Here is a 21,571-nt window from a genome sequence, read left to right as displayed (position 1 = left end):
TACCTTCGAGAGTGTGTCGTAGGATAAGAGGTACTTGCAATACACACTGTCCAGCCGGGATACCCTTCCTTGTATCTGCGCATCCAAGCAAAAACGACATTCACTGGAAATTAATGTTCGCATTCACCCTGGTATTGTATTACGATCTGTGGTGTAAAGGCAAGACTCAAGGCAGCTTCAAGGCCGCCATGGCAAACATGGCAACTTTTATTGAACTCTAATGAGATAACCATTAAACATTTACAACCATTCTATCTATTGATAATAAAATGACTGTTGGAAGAAAATCAAAGGGATTTTTTTTTCATTATGAATAATATGCAGGGGGATACAAAAATGATGGTACCTGTAAACATTTTCCGCAGCTGTGCCTGCTTGATTTTAATATTTACTACTTTCATTTATATCACTTGGTCGAAAGACTTGTGAAGGGAGATCTGATAAGCAACACTAAACACAAGAAGGTGCAAAGGTTCGAAACCTGGGGGACTACTAAAGGTGTACTGGATTATTACGCCGTGTAATATCAGAGATTCATCAGATTCACTTTCTAACAAGATCTTCACGTACGGCATCGACACTGAGCATTTTGTTCACAGTAAAATGGTCACAGGCGCCCTTTGATGTATAGTTGCAGCAGGGTTTTGAGTGTCATAGGTCAAAACGGGTGTCTGATGTTGAACAATCACAACAGGTGTTTTTCATTTGATGGGCCACTGCAGGTGCCATCTTTGATAGCACCTAGTGTTTGGTGTAATAGATCTCAGCAGGTGTTTGGTGCAGTACATCTTAGCAGGTGTTTGGTGTAATAGATCTCGGCAGGTATTTGGTGTTGCACATTCACAACGGGTGTACGATGCTCATGGTCTCAATGCATGGCAAACGAATGTAGGGTGTAGAATTCAAGGAGTAAGTGTACCGATTTGGGTATGTGTAGCAGGTCGGCCACTTTGTTCCATCTCTTGTTGCTGTTGATGGTCTTCAGTCCCCCTTGCTGGGCAACAACCTTGGAGAATTCCACCAAGTCTATCTCACAACTGTATATCTGCATTGCACGAAATGGGAAGGGGGAAAAAAAATAATTAACATCGCAACCCCCTCACAACACACAAATTTCTCCTAATGTATCCACAACCAAAGTTGAGAAGGAATTCTCTAAGATTTTTTACACATTCTCATAATACAACAACAGCAACAATTTATTCATGAGTGAAGTTTCTACTCATCTATCGTCCATATCACAGATTATACATTTCTGAAGCTGAGTAAGGATTACACAACACAACCTCATCAGCAGGCAAGGGAAAAATGAGGAATTTAAATAACTTTAAATGTGAATTTCATAATGGCATGAAGCCAGAATCTGCCCATGAATACATCTATTCATAGACATACAGAAATTATGAGTGTATGCAGTCACACACAATCATGTTGCTGGTTGCTGCTGTCTGTGTCGTTTTGTGGCAGTTGCTGCTTATACAAATGTACCTTTGTTGTTGTTTGGTAAGTTACTGCCACTGTTGCAGTTGCTTGGTGATTGCAGCTTTTGTTGTTATTGTTGTTGTTTGATGGTCACTGTTGCTGCATTTGTTGTTTGACAGTTGTTGCTGCCATTTTTATTTGGCGGTTGCTGCTGCCTTTGTTATTGTGCTGGTGGTGTGGGTGGTGACAGTGGTGGTTAAAACTAATGCTGCATGCTGAGCGATCATGTGACCACGCTGAGCTTATCACATGACTATGCTGCAAGCTGGGCTCGTTCATGTTTAATCTTTTGTCTAGCTTGGGGCAAATTGAGTATTTCCTTCTCCACGAGCATCAAATCCTCGCCAATTCATAGATGTTGAGGGGGAGGCACAGACAGAAATATATATCTCTCTCTTAAGCTGGCAGCTCATACAAGAGGCAGCACTCTGAAAAAAAAGGGGGGATTGTACGATCAATTTGTAGTTGTCTTTTCCCCGACCTAAAGCCGTCTAATCACCATCATTACAACTTAAATACAGACACAAAGTCCTCGCTGACTGAGAACTATCTCACCTGAGGAGGGTTGTACGCCACTTTGTCTCTCTCTTCTAAGTGACGCTTGATGCACGCTAGCTGCTTGCTCCTTGATTTCCACCTAATCAAATTTGATAGAGGGAGTGTGTCAGTTCACATTCCTAATTCTATCAAGTGTCTTCTGGTGTGTCTGCCACACACTTTAATAATGATAATAACAAAAAATACAACTTGTGCATTCTAAATGAAAGAAAGCAAAGAAAATCATGCAAATGTACCTTGTTAAAGTGGAAATTTTTGAGAGAGTAATTTTTGGCACTCAGCCCGGAAAGATAAAGTTTGCATGTTTTTAATTCTGCGAAATGAAAAATATAGTATTACATACAGCAAGCAAAAAAAAAAAAAAATTGCATGTTTATATTTTTGCACTAGTTTCATGTTGCGAGAAATGTGCAAAAATTTCCACGTCACAAAAATTTCCACTTTCACAGAAGTAATTTTTATGGTGCATACAACATACTAGTAAAATTGTTCCTTAAAAATTCTGCAGTTTGATAATCATAAAGCCTATATGACATGTAGTAATTGCCATTATACAAACTATATCCACACCCACACATTACAAAAAAAAAGAAATAAAAAATACCATCCAGTATGGGTTGCATCTCACAGCTCTCAAAAACACCACACAAGTATTGACATACACAAAGTAATATGTGCACTAAGTTCTCTCTCTCTCTCAAGAGAGAGAGGTATACACAACCTGTATACTCTAATCAGGGCAAGTAGAAAAGGTTGCAATTGTAGGTACAATGTAGGTGGCCAATAGGGACAAACTGGCAGCCCACTGGAAGTTATAGCTGTAATAATATCACACTCATGCCTCCCAAACATATATCAGTGCATGAGGCCATAGAATGGTAGTAGTTACAATTTGTATTTGAGAGATACATCATGAAAAATCCTACTTTCTAGTTTCAGGATACAATATCTTCAGTGATTTATCATGCCATGAACTTTGATGTTGCAGATGAAACGTAACTTCTTTTCACTTCGTTAACATGGATCATAAAATCTCACCTGTGTCTTAGTCTGTGAATGTACTGCACTTCTGTTGTAAACCTTGTGTTTACATGGAGCTTGCACTCCGGCTGGGGGAAACAAAGCAAAGCAAGACAGTTGTAAATCATCACCCCCACTTTCACTTTCTTTCAGTTCCAAACACGACAGATTCTGAGACTCTAAATGAACCAAAGTGGACAACTTATTACAGAGATATTTCTCACCTGATTACTCAGTCAAGTGTCAAATGGAACACTTTGGCTCATTTGCTTCAATCTATTGTACAAAACGGCCTGACAGTCTGCTTCTTTAATTCATTGACGTTAAGACAATATGTAAAAAAAATTAGTAATCTAAGCAATGTTGGATCCACATGCAATGGCACACATACCTGCTCAGGTGTGGCCTTTCAGATTACCATGGGTAAAGGCTTTCAGAAGTTTCACCAACAATCCTAACTCAGAATATCAACGCAGCCAACAATCAAACTCTACACTCTAAATGCTTCTGCAACTGATAAATTTACATCAAGGACATATTTTTTTCCCATCTTAGAGGCAGTTGTCACCAAGAAAATACATACAGCCCAAGTTCTAGAGCACAGGTCTCCATAACCAGGTAAATTTTGGTATTTGGAAGCTGATGCCGACAGGCTAATGTGGCTCTCTTACCTTCCATCCATCAGGAGGAATAACCCTGCATATTCCATAGGTACTGAGCTGTTCAGCGATAGACTCCATGAAGGTCACGGGGTCACTCCACTCTTCAGGACTTGGTCTCAACACCAGGCCCTCCTGCACATCCTTCACAAACTCGCACGGTCCCGTCGGCACGTCCTGCTTGGCGGCACGGGCTGGCGACAGGCCGTTCTTGGTGCGATTCCTCTTCGGCGCCTGGGTCTGAGACTTCTTTGGTGACTTTCGCTGAGGTGTAGCCGGTGCCGTGACCTTTGGTCGCGCCGTCTCCTTGTCGTTCTTCAGGAGCAGTGGGTTCCTGACCTTCTTGGACTGGGTGGTGGCTTCCTTCTCTCCCATCTCCTCTTCATCCTCCTTGATCTTCAACTCAGTCAGCTTCCTCTCAATCTCGCAGTTGAGATGGGGCTTGGGGGAGATCATGCTGTCTTTCCTGAGAACATTGTTGTTGAGGGTGCAGTTGGTGAGCGGGATGGTCAGCTTCTTGCTGATGCCGTTTGTCGACAGGATGGTGTTCATGGCGTCTGCTTTGTCCAACAAGGAGTCCTCCATCTCCACAGCCTGCACCCTGTCCCGGAGCATCATGGAGCAGTTCCGCAACTTGCGGGAACTCCTCCTCTTGAACTCCTTCAGTTTCTTCTGCCTTTTGGCCGTCTTCAAGACCTCCTCGAGGGCGTCATCAATGGCAAGGTCTCGGTCACCATTTTTATGCTTCGATGGCACCTTCATGGAACAATCCTGTGAGTGGCACGAGCACTTCTTTTCCTTACGCTCTCTCCTCGTCCCTTTCAAGAGCTTGATTTGACTCAAAAGGGTGTGTCCATTTGCAGGACCTTCCAACTTCTCCAAGACGTGGTTGGACCCATTCAGGACACCCCTTCGCTCCAACTTGAGCCGATCGGACTTCCTGCCTTGCTTCTCCCTCAACTTGCTGTGCCTATTCTTCGGAGCCTCCTTCTTGCGGCAACTCTTGGCTGTTGAGGTAGCAGTGGGGGTTTGGTCCCGAGTGTTGGCTAGTCTATGGTTAGTGTTGTTCAAAGGCACGCAATTGTTTCGACCGGAGGTTCTCCCTGAGGATCGGCCCAGGCTGGCCTTGGTGCTGGTCTTCCTGCTGGGTCGGAGGGCATCCTTGCTGCTGTTGGCCTGGCAACGCTTGTTCTCCCAAGGAATGATGGGGATGAGCGGGGGTGGATGTCTGTTGTGGGGGATGGCCAGGATTGGCGGAGGCACTGGGGAAAGGCTCGGAGGCAGCTGTTGGGTGCTGCCCAAAATACTCTTCTGATTCGTCTTGAACGAGTTTCGAAGATTCTTGGTCAACTTTCCAGATGCCTATAACACAAAGAAGGACAAACAAATTTAGCTTCTCCAAAATATTGAAAGCCCATGAATTAACTGCATTTTAAAGGTACAGGGTAAAAATACATGTATGAAGTCAGGGTTTGTACTGATCACCATCAAATAAAAAAAAAAAAAAATGCCCCTGTGAATACAACAATTATCTTGTAAAAGTAGTAATTAAAGTAAAAATAACAGTATTTTAATATCAACAATAAGAGTAACTGGAAGAAGTGTAAATATGCATCTCTGCTTTCATGATCTGTCAAACAAATAAGTTAACTGAGTTAGACTGAGATGGAAGATATGATGTTGGGTCTCCAATGGTTCATGAAAGATTCACACATGATGTCATACTTTCTACAACATCACAAGTGTTCCCATAATCAGGATAATTATTTCCCAATTTTAAAGGAGACTTCCGGACGATTTTCAGGCTTTTGCATTTTAACATCTATAAATTGGGTATACTTGGTACTGAGTTTCAGAATTTATAGTAATTAGGATGAGGAATAAAAATGCCTTAAAAATTCACAACAAATCACAACGAACAAGGATGATGACATAGCAGCTTCACGTACGAATGCATGACTGAGTGCTCAAGGAAGCAGAACAAAAGAAGAAGGCATGCACAAATTCTACACAGGTGAAGTTGTTAAGCAAGTGGTATTGTAATGAAATTACATTGCTACATTACTGGTATATGTGAGCCTCGTATGTCATCGTCCTTGTTCAATGAATTTTATTTGCAGTTTTCAGAATATTGGCTTATCTACCAAAGGACCACAATAAATTCCACAAATCGATACACGGCACTATCGATTTACACATTACATGATGCGAAATTATATCAATTGTCTGGAATGCCCCTTTCACGTCTCAACTGCTTCGATCATAAAAATTCTACATGTACATAAAATACACTCTGTATCAAAGACCACCATCCAGGTTTTTTTTTGTTTTTTTTTGTACAATCACAATTTGCTTTGTGATATGTGAGTATCAATGACAACAAGCTGCCTCCTCTTCACCTTGAATTGTCTCGCGTCCAATCTCAACCGCCGCTCCTTCAGTTTCAGCTTCTGCTGCAGGAGGGCGGGTGACGCCCTGTTGGATCTGGGGGCCGGGGCCTTGGCGCTCCGCGGGGGCGTGGCAGTGGGCGTGGCAGTGGGCGTGCTGGAATCCTCCTCCTCCTCCCCCTCCAGTGGGAGGGGCTCGATGCCCGCGATGCTGACGTCCTCGCTGCCACCGACACCGTCGAAGCTGCTGCCGCTGCTCTGCTTCTGTCTGGGGGACTTCTTCAGGACCGGCCACCTGGCAGTGGGCGTCGGCTGCTTTTGAACTTTGAAAAGATCGAGACTGGGAGGTAGAGCGGATGTGCCTGAAATGAATAACAAGGTGATGAAGCCATTAATGAAAACTTATGTAGAATAGTTGTGGCATCCTCTGGCATGTAAGTGTTAAATATCCATATATTTCCTTTTCAATTAGTATTCATTTTCTGGGACTAAAACTGTGAAAGGTTTTAACCAACTGCTAAAACCAAAATCTACACCACAACATAAGGAGTGTAAATGTTCCTCTGCAACATTGGAGTTAGCAAATTTGAATCCTTTGCTGTGATGCCCAAAGTGGATAGTCACTTTGACTGTACCACTGTTTCAATCTATTGCCACATGGCTTCAAACTTTACATGTGGGTTGCACACCATTTCATTCACTCATCACAAGTTTCACAAGTTAATGAACAACAGCTGAAGAAAGTGTATGCATACATGCTTTTCAGCTTTGTTTGTTGTTGTTGCTTCTCTTTTTTTGCTCTTTCTCTCTCTTTTTCCTGTTGCTAATTCATTGATATGAGCTGATCACGGAGGGGTTACAAAGAAAGCACAAACAACATACAATGTACAAGGATGATGTTCTATACATATTGCTTCTCCCTCTATTCAGCAGGTAACATGAATCCTCATGAACTCCTACACCACAAAGGGCATGCAGGCTTTCCTCCCCCTCCCCCTCCCCCTCCCCCTCCCCCTCCCCCTCCCCCTCCACTTCCACCTCCCTCTAACTCCTCCACTCTTTTCAACTCAGATGTCGTTGTTGATGTGTATATGCTGGCATCATTTCACAATAAACGTCATTGTATTGAATGTACACATTTATCTACATCAGACCATTCCAGCCTCACATCGCTGTCATTCACAGGGAGGGAAAATAAGACAGATGCATAATACTGATGGGAGTAGCTTGGAGAGTGAATTGACAAGATGAATCACTGTAAAATCCGTATACGTCAAACATCAGTCATCCTTTTCTTCTCCCTCACAAAAGACACGGCAATCTACGCAAACTTTGGTATTTACGAGTGGTAGACGTATCTCATGAACTCACATGCCCACATTCACACAACTGCATTGCACTCTGACGCAAAGACACCCGCAGACGACGTACAGACATGACCTTTGAGGCAAATTTGTGATGCTTACGAAGGCAGCAGCAAACAATACATCTTTCTCTCACTCCACAAATTAAGTAGAACACACCAATTGTGGTCTCAGCTTGAACTAGATGTTGGCTAACAAGATCATTTACAATATTCAACACGTCTCTTTGTAGATTATGAAACTTCTGTCAAATCTGCGGGGGGGGGGGGGGCAATGGAGGGAGATTGGGTGAACAACTCCTCATGAAGACTGTTTGATGATTTTGCATGGGAAACCAAGTTTTTTGCCAAGTATGTACAGCTCAAAGGCACTTCCAAAATGACTCACTTAAAACTTTAGTGTGATCTGACTCCCCCCCCCCCCCCCCCCCCCCACCAGCAGACGGCTGATGAACGAAGCACAGAACACAATATTGTCCCTAATGACACACAGCATGCTACAGATGCCATTGAAATCTCCCAGCCTACTACGGGACGAGACAAATGCGCTTCCATTGAGAACTTGGGAGGTGAATTGCTCGTTTCCTGTTTCGGCTGAAGCACCACGTACCTAGACATGCCTGCATCGAAGTTATCTCACGCCACCAGAGACATTTTGCCGCTAAGTCCTTTTCCTGCTCGCTTTTCATTACTCCTCATTGCCGTTCTTTGTTCACAGAAACCAACTTTCCAGGAACAAAAGGAGAGTTCCCCCTTCCGAAGGAGGAAATAAACTCTGGGCACCAGCAGATCTCAAACGCAGCATCACAATTTCTTCCACTGACCTCCAAATTAACTCACGAGGTCCCCTTAACATAGTAAAATTAAAACAGTATTACAGCACAAACTTTACAATGTGAAAAGCACAGAGCTATAAGATATAAGAATGGGAATAAGGACTCACAAGATTTTGATTGGAGGGAAAAATCCCTTATAAATGAACAATATAGTCGCCTATCCCTAGTATGGTTACTAGGAGGGGGAAGTGAAGAGGGCAAGTTGGATTCTATGTCATCCACATACATATGTATTTTATATGCAGTCTCCATGGATGATTGCTGTTTGCTGGACTCCCTTAAAAACCTCTCTCCCCCACCCCCACCCTCTTGTTCTCTCTCATTCAATAATAAAGAAAAGACATGACTCACCGATTTACCGAGATTTACCGCTCTTCTAATTCGACTAAAAACAAGGCTGTGACTGAAATACGTGTACTTGTATTAAAGCTTAGACGTCAGATGATTGTGATGCCCATGTACAAGGAGGCCACAGCATGACAACAGATCCACAGACCACTCAAGATTTCTCGCATCCCCCATCCCACCCTACCTCCAAGAGGACAGTCTCCCTCTCTCTCCCCCTCTATCCCCCCCCCCCCCCTCCCCCTCTCTCTAATCCTTGTCACGTTGTTGAGTACTCTTCACAGCCTGGACATCGACAGAAGTACCACCAGATTAAAAAGAAAGAAAAAAATCATAAAATTTGCAGTTGGGAGACACGGGCAAATACAACCATCTAACACTCTTGGCCTTTTATTGCAAACCAAGTCCTTAATGCTCGAGATGATTAGGCCACAGGCATTTAAAATGCAAAACCTGTCTTGTCAGGGAAGGGAGAATGATAAACACAGTCGCAAATAAGCAAGGGAGAGTAATGAAAATGTAAGTGACTCTTCTGTCACTACATTATAACGTGAATGTGCCTCTTAATAGTGGGGGGAGGGGGGGAACAAGACTTTCCTCGGGTTTAAGAAAAACACCGAAGAAGTCTGCGATGTTTGTATCACGACCATGAGGATAATGAAACTGTCTGCACTTTGCGTAATCATAGCGTGAGGACATTCCCGCGCATCCCTGGACGGCAGGACTTCACAATAGAACCGAGATTAGCACCTTTTTATCAGTAGTTGCCTTTCACCAGTCTAGCATAGATACTGCATACTGCAAAGCCAGAAATGTTTGTGTGCATATTAATTTCTTGAATCAGGAAAGCCAAGATTTTTGTGAAATTAGAAATTAGAATGCATGCAAAAGTTCTTGTTTACACTATGTCTACGCATTTAATGCCTTTCGGCAATTCACAAAAATTACATGTCGCACAAATATCTTGCTTGACATTATTTCAGCATTCATTCTCAAACAGACACATGCAAGTTTTTCAAAATGTACGCCTGCATGTATGTAAATGTATGAATACATTTTTACCATCGTATATTTATTATGCATACATGATACAGGCAATACAGAAAATGTGAAAGAGACAGATAGAGGAAGAGCTTGGGAGGATTGACTCAAGAAAGGAGAATGCCCCAAATCGGGAAATATACGGTAAAACACAATATTTTCACGGCATGAAAATTTCGCGAATTGGATCCGACGGCCTATCTCGCGGCATGAATTTTTCGCGAATTGCCACTGGCATCCAATGCACATTGCCTAGGCAAGAACTTTCTGAATCGTATCCGGGCAATTACCCCCGGAGGGCAATTACCCCCCGGCCAAAAACTGGTTAGTGGTAAGGTAAGAGTAAAGATTAGGGTTAGGGTTAGGTTTAGGGTTAGGAGTTTGGGTTAGGTTTAGGGTTAGGTTCAGGATTAGGATTAGGATTAGGGCCAGGGGAAGGGTGCGGGGTAATTGCCCAGGGGGTAATTGCCCTAGACCCTTCTGAATGTGCAATTCAATTTTGCGAATGTTGGCACTCGCGAAATTGAAATGCATGCAAACATTCCTCGTTTTACAGTAGCAAAACGGCGTGAGAGAGGAGTTGCTGTGAAAGCTGTGAGGTAATTCCGGCCACCCCTGTAATAGGGGACAAATTTTAAACCCCCACAAAAACTTATATGATGATGATACATACACTCTTGTAAAAACTGTACATACATGTGTCATACATATGTTATATATACAAATAGAAAGAGAAAGAAAGAGTTAGAAAAAATAATGAATCTTTACATGTACCCTGGATTGAAGAGTCATTTGCGATTGTTGAATGTCATTATGATAACAGTTTACATTGGCCAACACAAGGACAGCGTATATAATTTTATCCACTTCTGGTCAAGTGTTTTCACAATAAAAGATTCTGGCACTTGACCAGTTTTAAAGGAGCAGAACGTGATATAGAGCTGTGTTTTCATCCTTTGTTAGATCCTTCATCTCTTGAAAACACAACAACGGTTCAAAAGTGCTGGTGTAGTTCCAATCATCACCGGTTTAGAAAGTTGAGTGTGGCGAACTATTCAGAGAAAAGAATGCACAGTTTCTATGGGTCCAGTGATCCAATAACTGCTTTCGTGTGTGTCGAAAACATGCAGTAACATGAAAAGGGTTCCCTGTAGAGGGTAATTTGGGTTTTCAAAAATGGAAAAATTTACTTAATGGTGAATTATGATAATTCACAGCATTATAGTTCTTTGCACTAAACAATTCCTTGTTCAGAGGCATGAGAGCAATCTGAAGTCTACCCGTCCATTCAACAGTGTAGTATCAGAAACCAGTAACATGCCATTCCCTCTCAGTCCCATGAGTTCATATTGATGTACAGCTTTGATGCTTCATCACTGCACCTTGTGGCATAGGCAGTATAGCAATGCCATGATACACTTTCGCATTAATCTGGCATAATTTCAACAAAATTGAGAGTATGGAGCCCCCTGTCAAAGTCTCTTCCCAGGTTCATTAATTCGAGTGGCGCTTGAACGCACTTCAGAGTCAATCAAATTGTGACCCAAAGTATGCTACCTCTCTGTTAATTAATTGATCATAGATAATAATATTAGTAATAGCACAGCTGAAGTAGTTCTAATAATGATGATAATAATACTGATGATGACAATGACAATACAAGGATATCATTCCCATTACCATCATTAACATTATCATTACTATTGATATTACTGTCATTGTTACCATTTCATTATGGCCATCATTATTTCGTTTGCCAGCTTGGGACATGATATATGACAATTCAGTAGCAACGATGACATCACATGTGCTAATGACGTTGATCTCTGCATGAGTCGCCCATTTCTGACAGTGGGCTGAAATTACCCTATCTCCCCGACATGCACAGCCTGCCGTTGCCTCCCCAACCTCAGGAATGGTAACAAATTTCCTCTTCAGTCTACTACTTTGCACAGTTTTTGCCATTTTTCATGAGCATGACATTCAAACAAAGACGCAGTCTGCAACGAAGACTATCGCAGTTCTTGAAATCAACACCATTTCTCACCGATGTTGTTGTCAATCATAACAGATGATGGTATTATCACTCAAGAGGGATTCATTAGATTTCTTTTCTAGACTGTCAATATGTAAATGATGCTCAATTTCAACCATGCTCACGCACAAAGGTAGCCTGTAGCCACAGTTTAGAAAAAAAAAAAATGGGGAAAATATGCCAATCCCTTTTCCATATTCCACACTCCATACAAAAATCAAGACATTCTGTATTCGACCCAAAACATATCTGAAAGCACTGCATACTCCACCAGTTTTCCCAGCATGAAGAGGCTTTGAGAAATACACATGTAGCATTAATACGACAACAAAATTGTAAATGTTTAAATGACAAAATAAGATAATTCATTAATTGATATTGTACAACATTAAAAAAGTAGTATACTTATTAAAGGTTTGCTGCTGTCTTCAGTGGAAATATGTTTGCACATTAAAGTTCTGACACACAAACGATACTACTGGAGTTACCACTTTATGCTGAAATAGAAACTTATGAATATGGTTTAATTTCCTCTGAAACAACCATGACAACCAGTAACACAACTGCAATTTACTATTTTCCTTTCGAGAAAGAAAGATACAGGTAAAAATAAAAAGAATAAATGAATGACTTACAAATAAATAATCAAAATAAAAAGGTATCAGTATTAAACCACACAAACATGTTTTTCTGGGACTTGAAAAAGTTGAAGTATACCACACAGATGCCTTACCTCTAAGACACAGGAATGTTAAGAAGTCTTCAGTGGAGGGACAGTGGTCAAAGATGTTGGACGCCTTGCTGATGACGGATTGTCCCCCATTCTGGACTTTGGACGGTGTGCAGCCAGGACTATAGGCCAGTGGGTAGGCAAACTTCCTCTGGGCTTGGACCTTGGCCCTGCAAGGGGAGGAGAAGGGTAAATAAGATTTAAAATATCGGGATGACGATCGCGATATACACAGACTCCAACTCTCCCGCTTTCGATGGGAGATCTCCCGCCGAAAGCCCATTTTTGCAAAATCTCCTGTTCTCCCGCTTGAGATTTGATTTCTCCCGCCCTGGCTCTGTGTCTCCCGCTTGAAATGATTTCTTACTTAATGCCATCGTATGTTGAAAATTAAGCCTTAGATAGCACGAGAGAGCATCTAGAACCCCAGAACCCCTGGACCCCGGCCACAAGGAACTTTGCGCTTTGCACTCGTGATGTGCGCTTCGCACACATCAAGTTGTAGTCTCCCGTTTGCTAGGTGTTTCAGGCAGGAGAATCTCCAGATCAGAAGGTGCTTGGGGTTGGAGTCTCTGGATATAATACCAAGAATCTTTATGCCTGTCCAGACAGAAAATATCCCGATCATGATAATATGCTGACAAAACTGTGTCACAAATGTACACACAAGTAGTTATGTACATGTATCAAGGCTGTATGCATGGTTGTTTAATGTGTATGTACACAGGGTGACCAGATTAATGGAGAACATTCTATATGATATAGATATAGTACATACAGGCTGACCAGATCAGTGGAGAATTTTTTACATGGTATACAATGTAGCTACAGTACATGTATGCGTCTGACAGGAAATACATTATAGCTCACTCAATCTAGAATGATTTAACCCATTCCAGAAAATTCTAGGAAGTGCTGGCTGAGTGAGGCACTGCCCTTGTAACCCAATGTGATTGGTAGTTAATTTTGGCAATGATGTTATGCACATATTAGGCAGTGAGTCATCCAGGATTCCTGGAATTTGGACTTGCTAGTATGTTCAGGTATGTGGCCCCAGGTTGGAGAAAATTACAGAATGTACTAGAAAGGGGTGAATGGATAGTATATAAGCTGGAGAAATTCTGAGGTAGGCAGAGTACCCAACACCTCTGCTCTGAGAGTTACGTCACTTCTGGCTCTGAAGCGACTTGTTATAGTCAGTCCTGTGTTACCTGCTGACCTGCTATACAACCTGTGTTTGTGGAGATAAGGCCTGGGAGACATTTTGCCTGCAGAGAATTAATTTGCCTACATTGGAGATAGACTCCATATTTTAGTGTCAACGGACATTATTACGGCAAAGCTGTGACGGGCTGGATTCCTTGCTGGACATTATAAAGTGAATCATCATTCAACGCATCAACTGGACGTGGTCGTCATAACATTTGGATTCTGCCCGTTTCCTGTGGATTCTGCACGTTTCGCTGTGGACGTATATCCTGGACTTTTACCCCGGATTAATACGGAGGATTATCACAACCTGCGCCTTTGGAGTTACGGCGGAGGTATCATTCATCGGTGCATCGCGGATCATTCATCTGTGCATCGAACATCGTATCTGGACACTGTCAAAGGATTACTTGCTTTTAAATTTGGCTGTACTACGTGTAAGTAATTCCACTACCGATTTATAATTGTTTCTATTGATCATTATTGTACTGATGTGAGAACTGATTACGAGTCTGTACCCACAATATCACTGTTAATAAACCGCCTGAACATTAGTTGATTGTTTCTTTTGTGCGATCATTCTCAGAGTGATTTTGGTCGTAACAAAATTGGGGGCTTGTGTCCGAGAAGTGAATGTAAAGCCAAAACTTAGAATTTGGAACGTTCCGGAATCCAGAATATTGGTACAGATAAAATACCAGTTGAGTTGATTGTTCAATTGTACATTGTGTGTAATACATTGTGACAATGTCAATCAGTACAATGGATGTTCAGGCATTTGTTCAGAGGACAGATTTGTCCCTCAAAGATTTGCAAAGGTTACGCAAATGTGATTTGACTGCTATTGCACAGCATTTGAATGTAGATGTTCCACAAGGTGTAAGAAAGGCAGAGATTCTTGACTTGGTAGCTGGTCACATGGAGCTCAAAGAAGAAATTGACACTCCAGATCAAGCTCAAATGTCAGATCAAACACGGCTTGAGCTTGCAAAATTGGAAATCAAGGAGAGAGAAAGAGCAAGGGAACTAGAACTGGAAAAAGAGAAGATGAGATTAGAAATAGAAAGAGATCAAAGGGCTAGAGAAATGGAATTAAGAGAAAAGGAACTGGAAATTAAGAAATTCGAAGTGGAGCAACAAGTGAAATTGCGTGAGATGGAAATTGCTCATGCACAGACTGTTGGAAATCGTGAAAGGGCTCCCTCTGAATTTGATTTGGCCAAAAACATTCGATTGGTGCCAAAGTTTGAGGAAAACAGAGTTGATGCATATTTTGTGTCATTTGAGAAGGTGGCTGACAGTTTGAACTGGCCACAGGAATTTTGGCCCATGCTCCTTCAGAGTGTGTTTGTCGGCAAAGCAGCTGATGTGTACTCATCTCTCTCAAAAGAGCAATCACGTGACTATGCTACAGTCAAGAAAGCAGTGTTGAATGCTTATGAGTTGGTGCCAGAGGCATACAGACACAAGTTCAGAAATTCGTACCGCAAACCAGGCCAGACACATGTTGAGTTTGCTCGTGAAAAAGAAATGATGTTCGATAGGTGGTACAGATCCTTGAAAGTGGATCAGGATTTTGATAACCTACGTGAGGTTGTTCTCTTGGAAGAATTCAAAAAGAGTGTTGCTTTCAGTGTGAGGTCGCATTTGGATGATCACAAAGTGACAAGTTTGCATAAAGCAGCCTTGATGGCTGATGAGTATGAGCTGACCCACAGAAATGACAACAGACCACCTTTCAGGAATTTCTCTGGAAATAAGAGAGACAAAAATCAGTCGAGCAATCCAAAGAATGCTGGTTCTGAAAAAGGCACGAGTTCTGAAACTTCATCGGCACCAAAGCCTCAATCTGACAAAGGGTCCAGTACAAGTGCAAATGTCATCAAATGTTTTCACTGTAACAAGACAGGGCATGTAAAGTCACAGTGTTGGAAGTTGCAAAACAAAACAAAGAAGGACATGGGATTTGTCATGTCAAAAAGTGTCCTACCCGAAAATAGTGTCCCTTTCAGTGAAACACAGGCCATTGAAAGTCGATCTCCCAAATTCAAAGATAGGCTGAAGCAGGTGGATGAGAGCTATCGTAGCTTTTTGTTTGATGGTGAGGTGACCCCATGTACTTCTGGTGAGGCAGGTAAGCCAGTGGTCATCCTGCGGGATACGGGGGCCTCTCAGTCGTTGATGGTGGATGGTGGTATGATTTTTCCACCAGATAGTGCAGTTAATGCAAAAGTCTTGATTCAGACTGTTGATGGCAGTTATATGTCAGTACCACTGTATAGAGTGGATTTGAAGTGTGACCTAGTTTCTGGTCCTGTCACTGTTGGAGTTGTTCCTGAGTTGCCCATGGTAGGCATTGACTTCCTGTTGGGGAATGACTTGGCTGGGGACAAGGTGGTTGCGTCTCCAGTTGTTTCGGATAAACCAGTGGTGGTTGCTGAAACTGAGCAGTTGCAGGAGGAGTTTCCTGGGATTTTCCCAGATTGTGTCGTGACTAGGTCTCAGGCTCGTAGAGCTGTTCAAGATGATGCGGATTCTGTTGATGTGGAGGAGAATTCCGGTGTTTGGTTGGCAGAAACCTTTTTCAAGGATTTGAATGATGGGGTTGCTGTATTAGGCTCCGAGGCTAACAGTGATGGGCTGTTTAGCAAGTCTTCCTTGGTTGAAGCACAGCAGGCAGACTCTGAGTTGAAAGGCTTGTCTCAGACGGCGTGTTCTGAGGCTGAGGCTGAAAAGGTCCCTGAGTGCTATTATGTCAAAGATGGCATTTTGATGAGGAAGTGGAGACCTCCCCATAGGCCAGCTGATGAGGATTGGACGGTGGTCCGTCAAGTTGTTGTCCCTCCCAGTTACCGCGGTGAGATCTTGAGGATTGCTCACGAGTTACCTGTTGGCAGCCATTTAGGCGTCAGAAAGACAAAGGATCGGATCATGAAGCATTTTTATTGGCCAGGGTTGAATGTGGATGTGGCTGAGTTTTGCAAGACTTGTCACACATGTCAGGTGGCTGGTAAACCACAGCATTCAGTGAAGCCGGCGCCATTGATTCCGATACCTGCGTTTGAAGAACCATTCAGTCGGGTTCTAGTTGACTGTGTTGGACCTTTGCCTAGGACTAGGTCGGGTCATAAGTACCTCTTGACAATCATGGATATGTCTACACGGTTTCCAGAGGCTATCCCATTGCGAAATATCACTGTTAAGACTGTGGTAGATGCTCTAGTGCAGTTTTTCACTAGGTATGGGTTGCCCAAGGAAGTGCAGTCTGACCAAGGGTCAAATTTCATGTCAGGCATATTTCAAGAGGTGATGTATCGTTTGGGTGTGAAGCAGCTGAAGTCGTCAGCTTATCATCCCCAATCCCAAGGTGCGTTGGAGCGCTACCACCAGACCCTAAAGACAATGATTAGGGCATTTTGTGAGGAGTATCCCGAGGATTGGGATAAGGGCATCCCTTTCCTGCTGTTTGCAACGAGGGACTCCCCAAATGAGTCGACGGGTTTCAGCCCATTTGAGTTGGTGTACGGTCATGAAGTTAGGGGCCCACTGAAGCTCATCAAAGAGAAATTCATGACTGAGGATGATGAGGTCCACCTACTTGACTATGTGTCAAAGTTTCGTGAAAGGCTTTCAAAGGCTTGTGAGGTAGCTAGGGAACACTTGAAAATGTCACAAGACTCAATGAAGAGAAAGGCAGACAAGAATGCCAAAGCCCGAACGTTCAAACCAGGTGACAAAGTTCTTGTACTGCTGCCCATACAAGGTGAACCACTGAAAGCCAAGTTCAGTGGCCCATACTGTGTCAAAAAGAAACTCAATGACGTGAATTATGTGATCAGTACACCAGACAGAAGAAAAGAACAGAGAATGTGTCATGTGAATATGCTGAAAGAATGCTATGACAGAAAGTCAGTTGGTGTGACATAGATAGTGGATATAGCACAATAGAAGTTAAGGGTGAAAAGTTTTCACCGGCATATCACTTTTACAGTGTATGTGTTTAGCATATCCATTAATGTATGCAAAACAGTTTGACATGATTGTATAAGCTTCGAGAATCCAAGCAATATCATTGTAAATGGTATCCATGAAAAGTAAACATGGAATTAATGCAGCTATTCAAAAGGCATGTGATAGTATGTGATTGTTGTTGCTTGATTTGGATTTTACCTCACATTCGTTGTAAATAACAATGAGAAATTGTGAAGGTAAAAGAAACCCTTGCTACGGCAAGGCTTTCTTTTTCCCATGGGGGATGGTGTCACAAATGTACACACAAGTAGTTATGTACATGTATCAAGGCTGTATGCATGGTTGTTTAATGTGTATGTACACAGGGTGACCAGATTAATGGAGAACATTCTATATGATATAGATATAGTACATACAGGCTGACCAGATCAGTGGAGAATTTTTTACATGGTATACAATGTAGCTACAGTACATGTATGCGTCTGACAGGAAATACATTATAGCTCACTCAATCTAGAATGATTTAACCCATTCCAGAAAATTCTAGGAAGTGCTGGCTGAGTGAGGCACTGCCCTTGTAACCCAATGTGATTGGTAGTTAATTTTGGCAATGATGTTATGCACATATTAGGCAGTGAGTCATCCAGGATTCCTGGAATTTGGACTTGCTAGTATGTTCAGGTATGTGGCCCCAGGTTGGAGAAAATTACAGAATGTACTAGAAAGGGGTGAATGGATAGTATATAAGCTGGAGAAATTCTGAGGTAGGCAGAGTACCCAACACCTCTGCTCTGAGAGTTACGTCACTTCTGGCTCTGAAGCGACTTGTTATAGTCAGTCCTGTGTTACCTGCTGACCTGCTATACAACCTGTGTTTGTGGAGATAAGGCCTGGGAGACATTTTGCCTGCAGAGAATTAATTTGCCTACATTGGAGATAGACTCCATATTTTAGTGTCAACGGACATTATTACGGCAAAGCTGTGACGGGCTGGATTCCTTGCTGGACATTATAAAGTGAATCATCATTCAACGCATCAACTGGACGTGGTCGTCATAACATTTGGATTCTGCCCGTTTCCTGTGGATTCTGCACGTTTCGCTGTGGACGTATATCCTGGACTTTTACCCCGGATTAATACGGAGGATTATCACAACCTGCGCCTTTGGAGTTACGGCGGAGGTATCATTCATCGGTGCATCGCGGATCATTCATCTGTGCATCGAACATCGTATCTGGACACTGTCAAAGGATTACTTGCTTTTAAATTTGGCTGTACTACGTGTAAGTAATTCCACTACCGATTTATAATTGTTTCTATTGATCATTATTGTACTGATGTGAGAACTGATTACGAGTCTGTACCCACAATATCACTGTTAATAAACCGCCTGAACATTAGTTGATTGTTTCTTTTGTGCGATCATTCTCAGAGTGATTTTGGTCGTAACAACTGCGTATGCCTGAAATCTACTGAAATGGTGGCCTTTGCCCTTGTGTTTGTGCATTATTGTGATGTGTGTTTTGCATGATGGGATATAAAAATATTGAGATTTTTGCTCAGGGTTCACACACGCACCGCATTGCAAATTATCACACTATTTCTGAAACTATCGCTATGATTTCATGATAATCGCACACTTTCTTAGGATTTGGATAATGATGTTGATCACGCTACTGAGTGAAATTTTTTGATCTTTTTTATCAAACTGGAAGACATGTCGCCTCAACATCACTATACACACATCCGATACAGAAGTAGAAACTTTTGTACAACTGATTTGTTGCACTAGGTCAGTTTCAGTGAACTTTGCTTATTCAAAATTCTTGAGGATGGTAGTATTTTTGTACATGATTTGGATATCTCTAATAAGTGACACATCAAGCGTGTTGTCATTTTTTTTTTTTGATATTTTCATCAGAACACAAAAAGTATGAATATTTCCACACTGAAATTGTTCATGTTAACAGTACACACATTCTTCCTTAGGGTGCATTTACAGCAAACTTTTCCGGCTAGAAACATGGTTTTGCAACTGTGTCTTGTGGTTTACAGTTTGCTATAGATGGTAGTCGTGATTACAAACTTGGTTTCGAAACATGGTTTCGATATGCACTGTGGAGATGTGGTTCAAAACCTTGTTTCGCTATACGAGAAAAAAGTTTTGAAAATCTTGTAAATGCAACTGTGATCTCAAACACAGTTTAAATGACGTCAGAGTTGAGTGCTCTCTGTTTGACCTACGTGAGTAACTGCCAGGGGACAAGCTGCGCATAATGAGATGCGCAATGGCACAGTCTGAGCGACAGTCAAAGACATGTTCAGGAGAAACTCTTCTGTAAATCCCCCACTGTAAACCATGTTTCAAAACCGTGTTTCTCGGTTGGTGAAATCTTACAAATGAAGCCTCAATTTTGCAGACAACTTGAAAGATCTCCAATTATACAAATTCGCAACGTTTAATACATGTACAAACTGTATGCTTGACTGCATTGAGCTCTATCGGTTACCAAGATTTCACTCTAAACCTACTCTGACATCAAACCAGCTGTTTGATTTACTAAATTTCTTTCCCCCCCCCCCCACCATTATTCATCATTTATCTCTACTCTGTTACAGAGACATGATCTGAATATCAAACAAAACAGAGCACTTTGCTGTATGTTTACAATGAAGGCGGTACAATTACAACATCTCACATAACAGTACAATCTATAGAGAGTCACGCCCAGATGTGATTGTTTAATCAGATACAGCAAAGATTTGATTGCATGCTAATGGGGGTGGCCTGACATTTGCTCCAGCAACAATTGCTCCGGTCTTATTTTCTACCAAGGACTTAGGGTTAGGGTTGTGATAGGGTTTTAGATTTACTTTGATGTGAGGATTAGGATTAGGGTTAGGGTTATGTTTGTGAGTAGAATTTCAAGTTTGGCTTAATGTGCAGATATTTCAAAGGAGCAATTGTCGCAGGAGCAAATGCCATGGAACCGCTAATGGGATAGCGGTAAAGCAGTGGCACCATCATTTCAGCACCTTTGTAAATGTGATTATTCTGACCGAGGTCATGAACTCAGAAAAAAACATGATCCATTTAGAATTTCTTCCACTTCTTCATTCTTTGTCCAAGCAAACTGAAAACTTTCTCTCATCTGTCCATTTCATTTGACTCCCTCTTCTTCAAGTCAGCTTCACTTGGAGGGGAGTTCTTGTTCACACTCTTCAACTTCATTCCATTTTTTTTTTCTTTCATTGTCATCAATATTTGTAGCAAGCATTGCTTTCCCTCCGATTGATGCCTTCAAAAATCAGATGGATTCACTTGGTTGCCTCTTCTGTCATTTGTTCCAACAAATATTGACAAACTGCAGAATTTACTGAGTGACCTGCACGTGTCAATATTTTCTCTGTCTGGAGCCCAACCCCATCCATCAGCGAAGAGTCAGAGTGAGGTGGGGGGAGTGGTATGGCAGTTCATAAATCTGTTGCCTTGCTGCTCTCGCAGATTTAAATCACAGCTACGAATAGCACACTCCCAACAGACAGTATATCAGTCAGTTCTGTATAGACCTATTCAGTTTTGAAACACTGTAACTTTAGTCAACAATGACTGGGGGAGGGGGGGGGGGGGCTTCCAAAATAAGAAGATAAGATGATTGTTGTCCACATTCAAGCAAACCAAAAAACTGCTTATTGAATCTCACTGTAAGCTCTGAATGTTGGTTTTCAAAATCATGCCAACTGCAACATGACTTTTCTTTTTTTTTATAATATTTATTTACTTCCATTCATGTACTGCCAAAACTAACAATTCAAATTTGGTATTACTGTACAACGTAACAAAAACAATTCCGTTTTCACACTTGGAAAAAGAAATTAATTGATATGACACAAGCACAGACAGACATACACACAAACACCAAAGTGCACATT

The 21,571-nt window shown here is 42.0% G+C and overlaps 1 protein-coding gene across 1 annotated transcript in view; it reads right to left on the bottom strand.

Annotated features, from left to right (window-relative positions):
* The window catches only part of LOC140233477 (uncharacterized), an 84,333-nt gene that overhangs the window by 46,458 nt on the left and 16,304 nt on the right, over window positions 1-21,571 (bottom strand). The window contains exons 2-8 of the mRNA XM_072313597.1: window positions 12,460-12,626; window positions 6,119-6,468; window positions 3,732-5,081; window positions 3,079-3,149; window positions 2,038-2,119; window positions 920-1,045; window positions 4-75 (exon numbers count right to left, since the gene is read on the bottom strand). Coding sequence (XP_072169698.1) covers window positions 4-75; window positions 920-1,045; window positions 2,038-2,119; window positions 3,079-3,149; window positions 3,732-5,081; window positions 6,119-6,468; window positions 12,460-12,626 — 2,218 coding nt within the window. The remainder of the gene's footprint in view (window positions 1-3; window positions 76-919; window positions 1,046-2,037; window positions 2,120-3,078; window positions 3,150-3,731; window positions 5,082-6,118; window positions 6,469-12,459; window positions 12,627-21,571) is intronic.

Source organism: Diadema setosum, chromosome 9 (genome assembly GCF_964275005.1).
Source record: "Diadema setosum chromosome 9, eeDiaSeto1, whole genome shotgun sequence".
Classification (NCBI taxonomy): Eukaryota; Metazoa; Echinodermata; class Echinoidea; order Diadematoida; family Diadematidae; genus Diadema; species Diadema setosum.
Note: the sequence above shows the minus strand (reverse complement) of the source record. Positions and strands in the feature narration are given on the sequence as shown.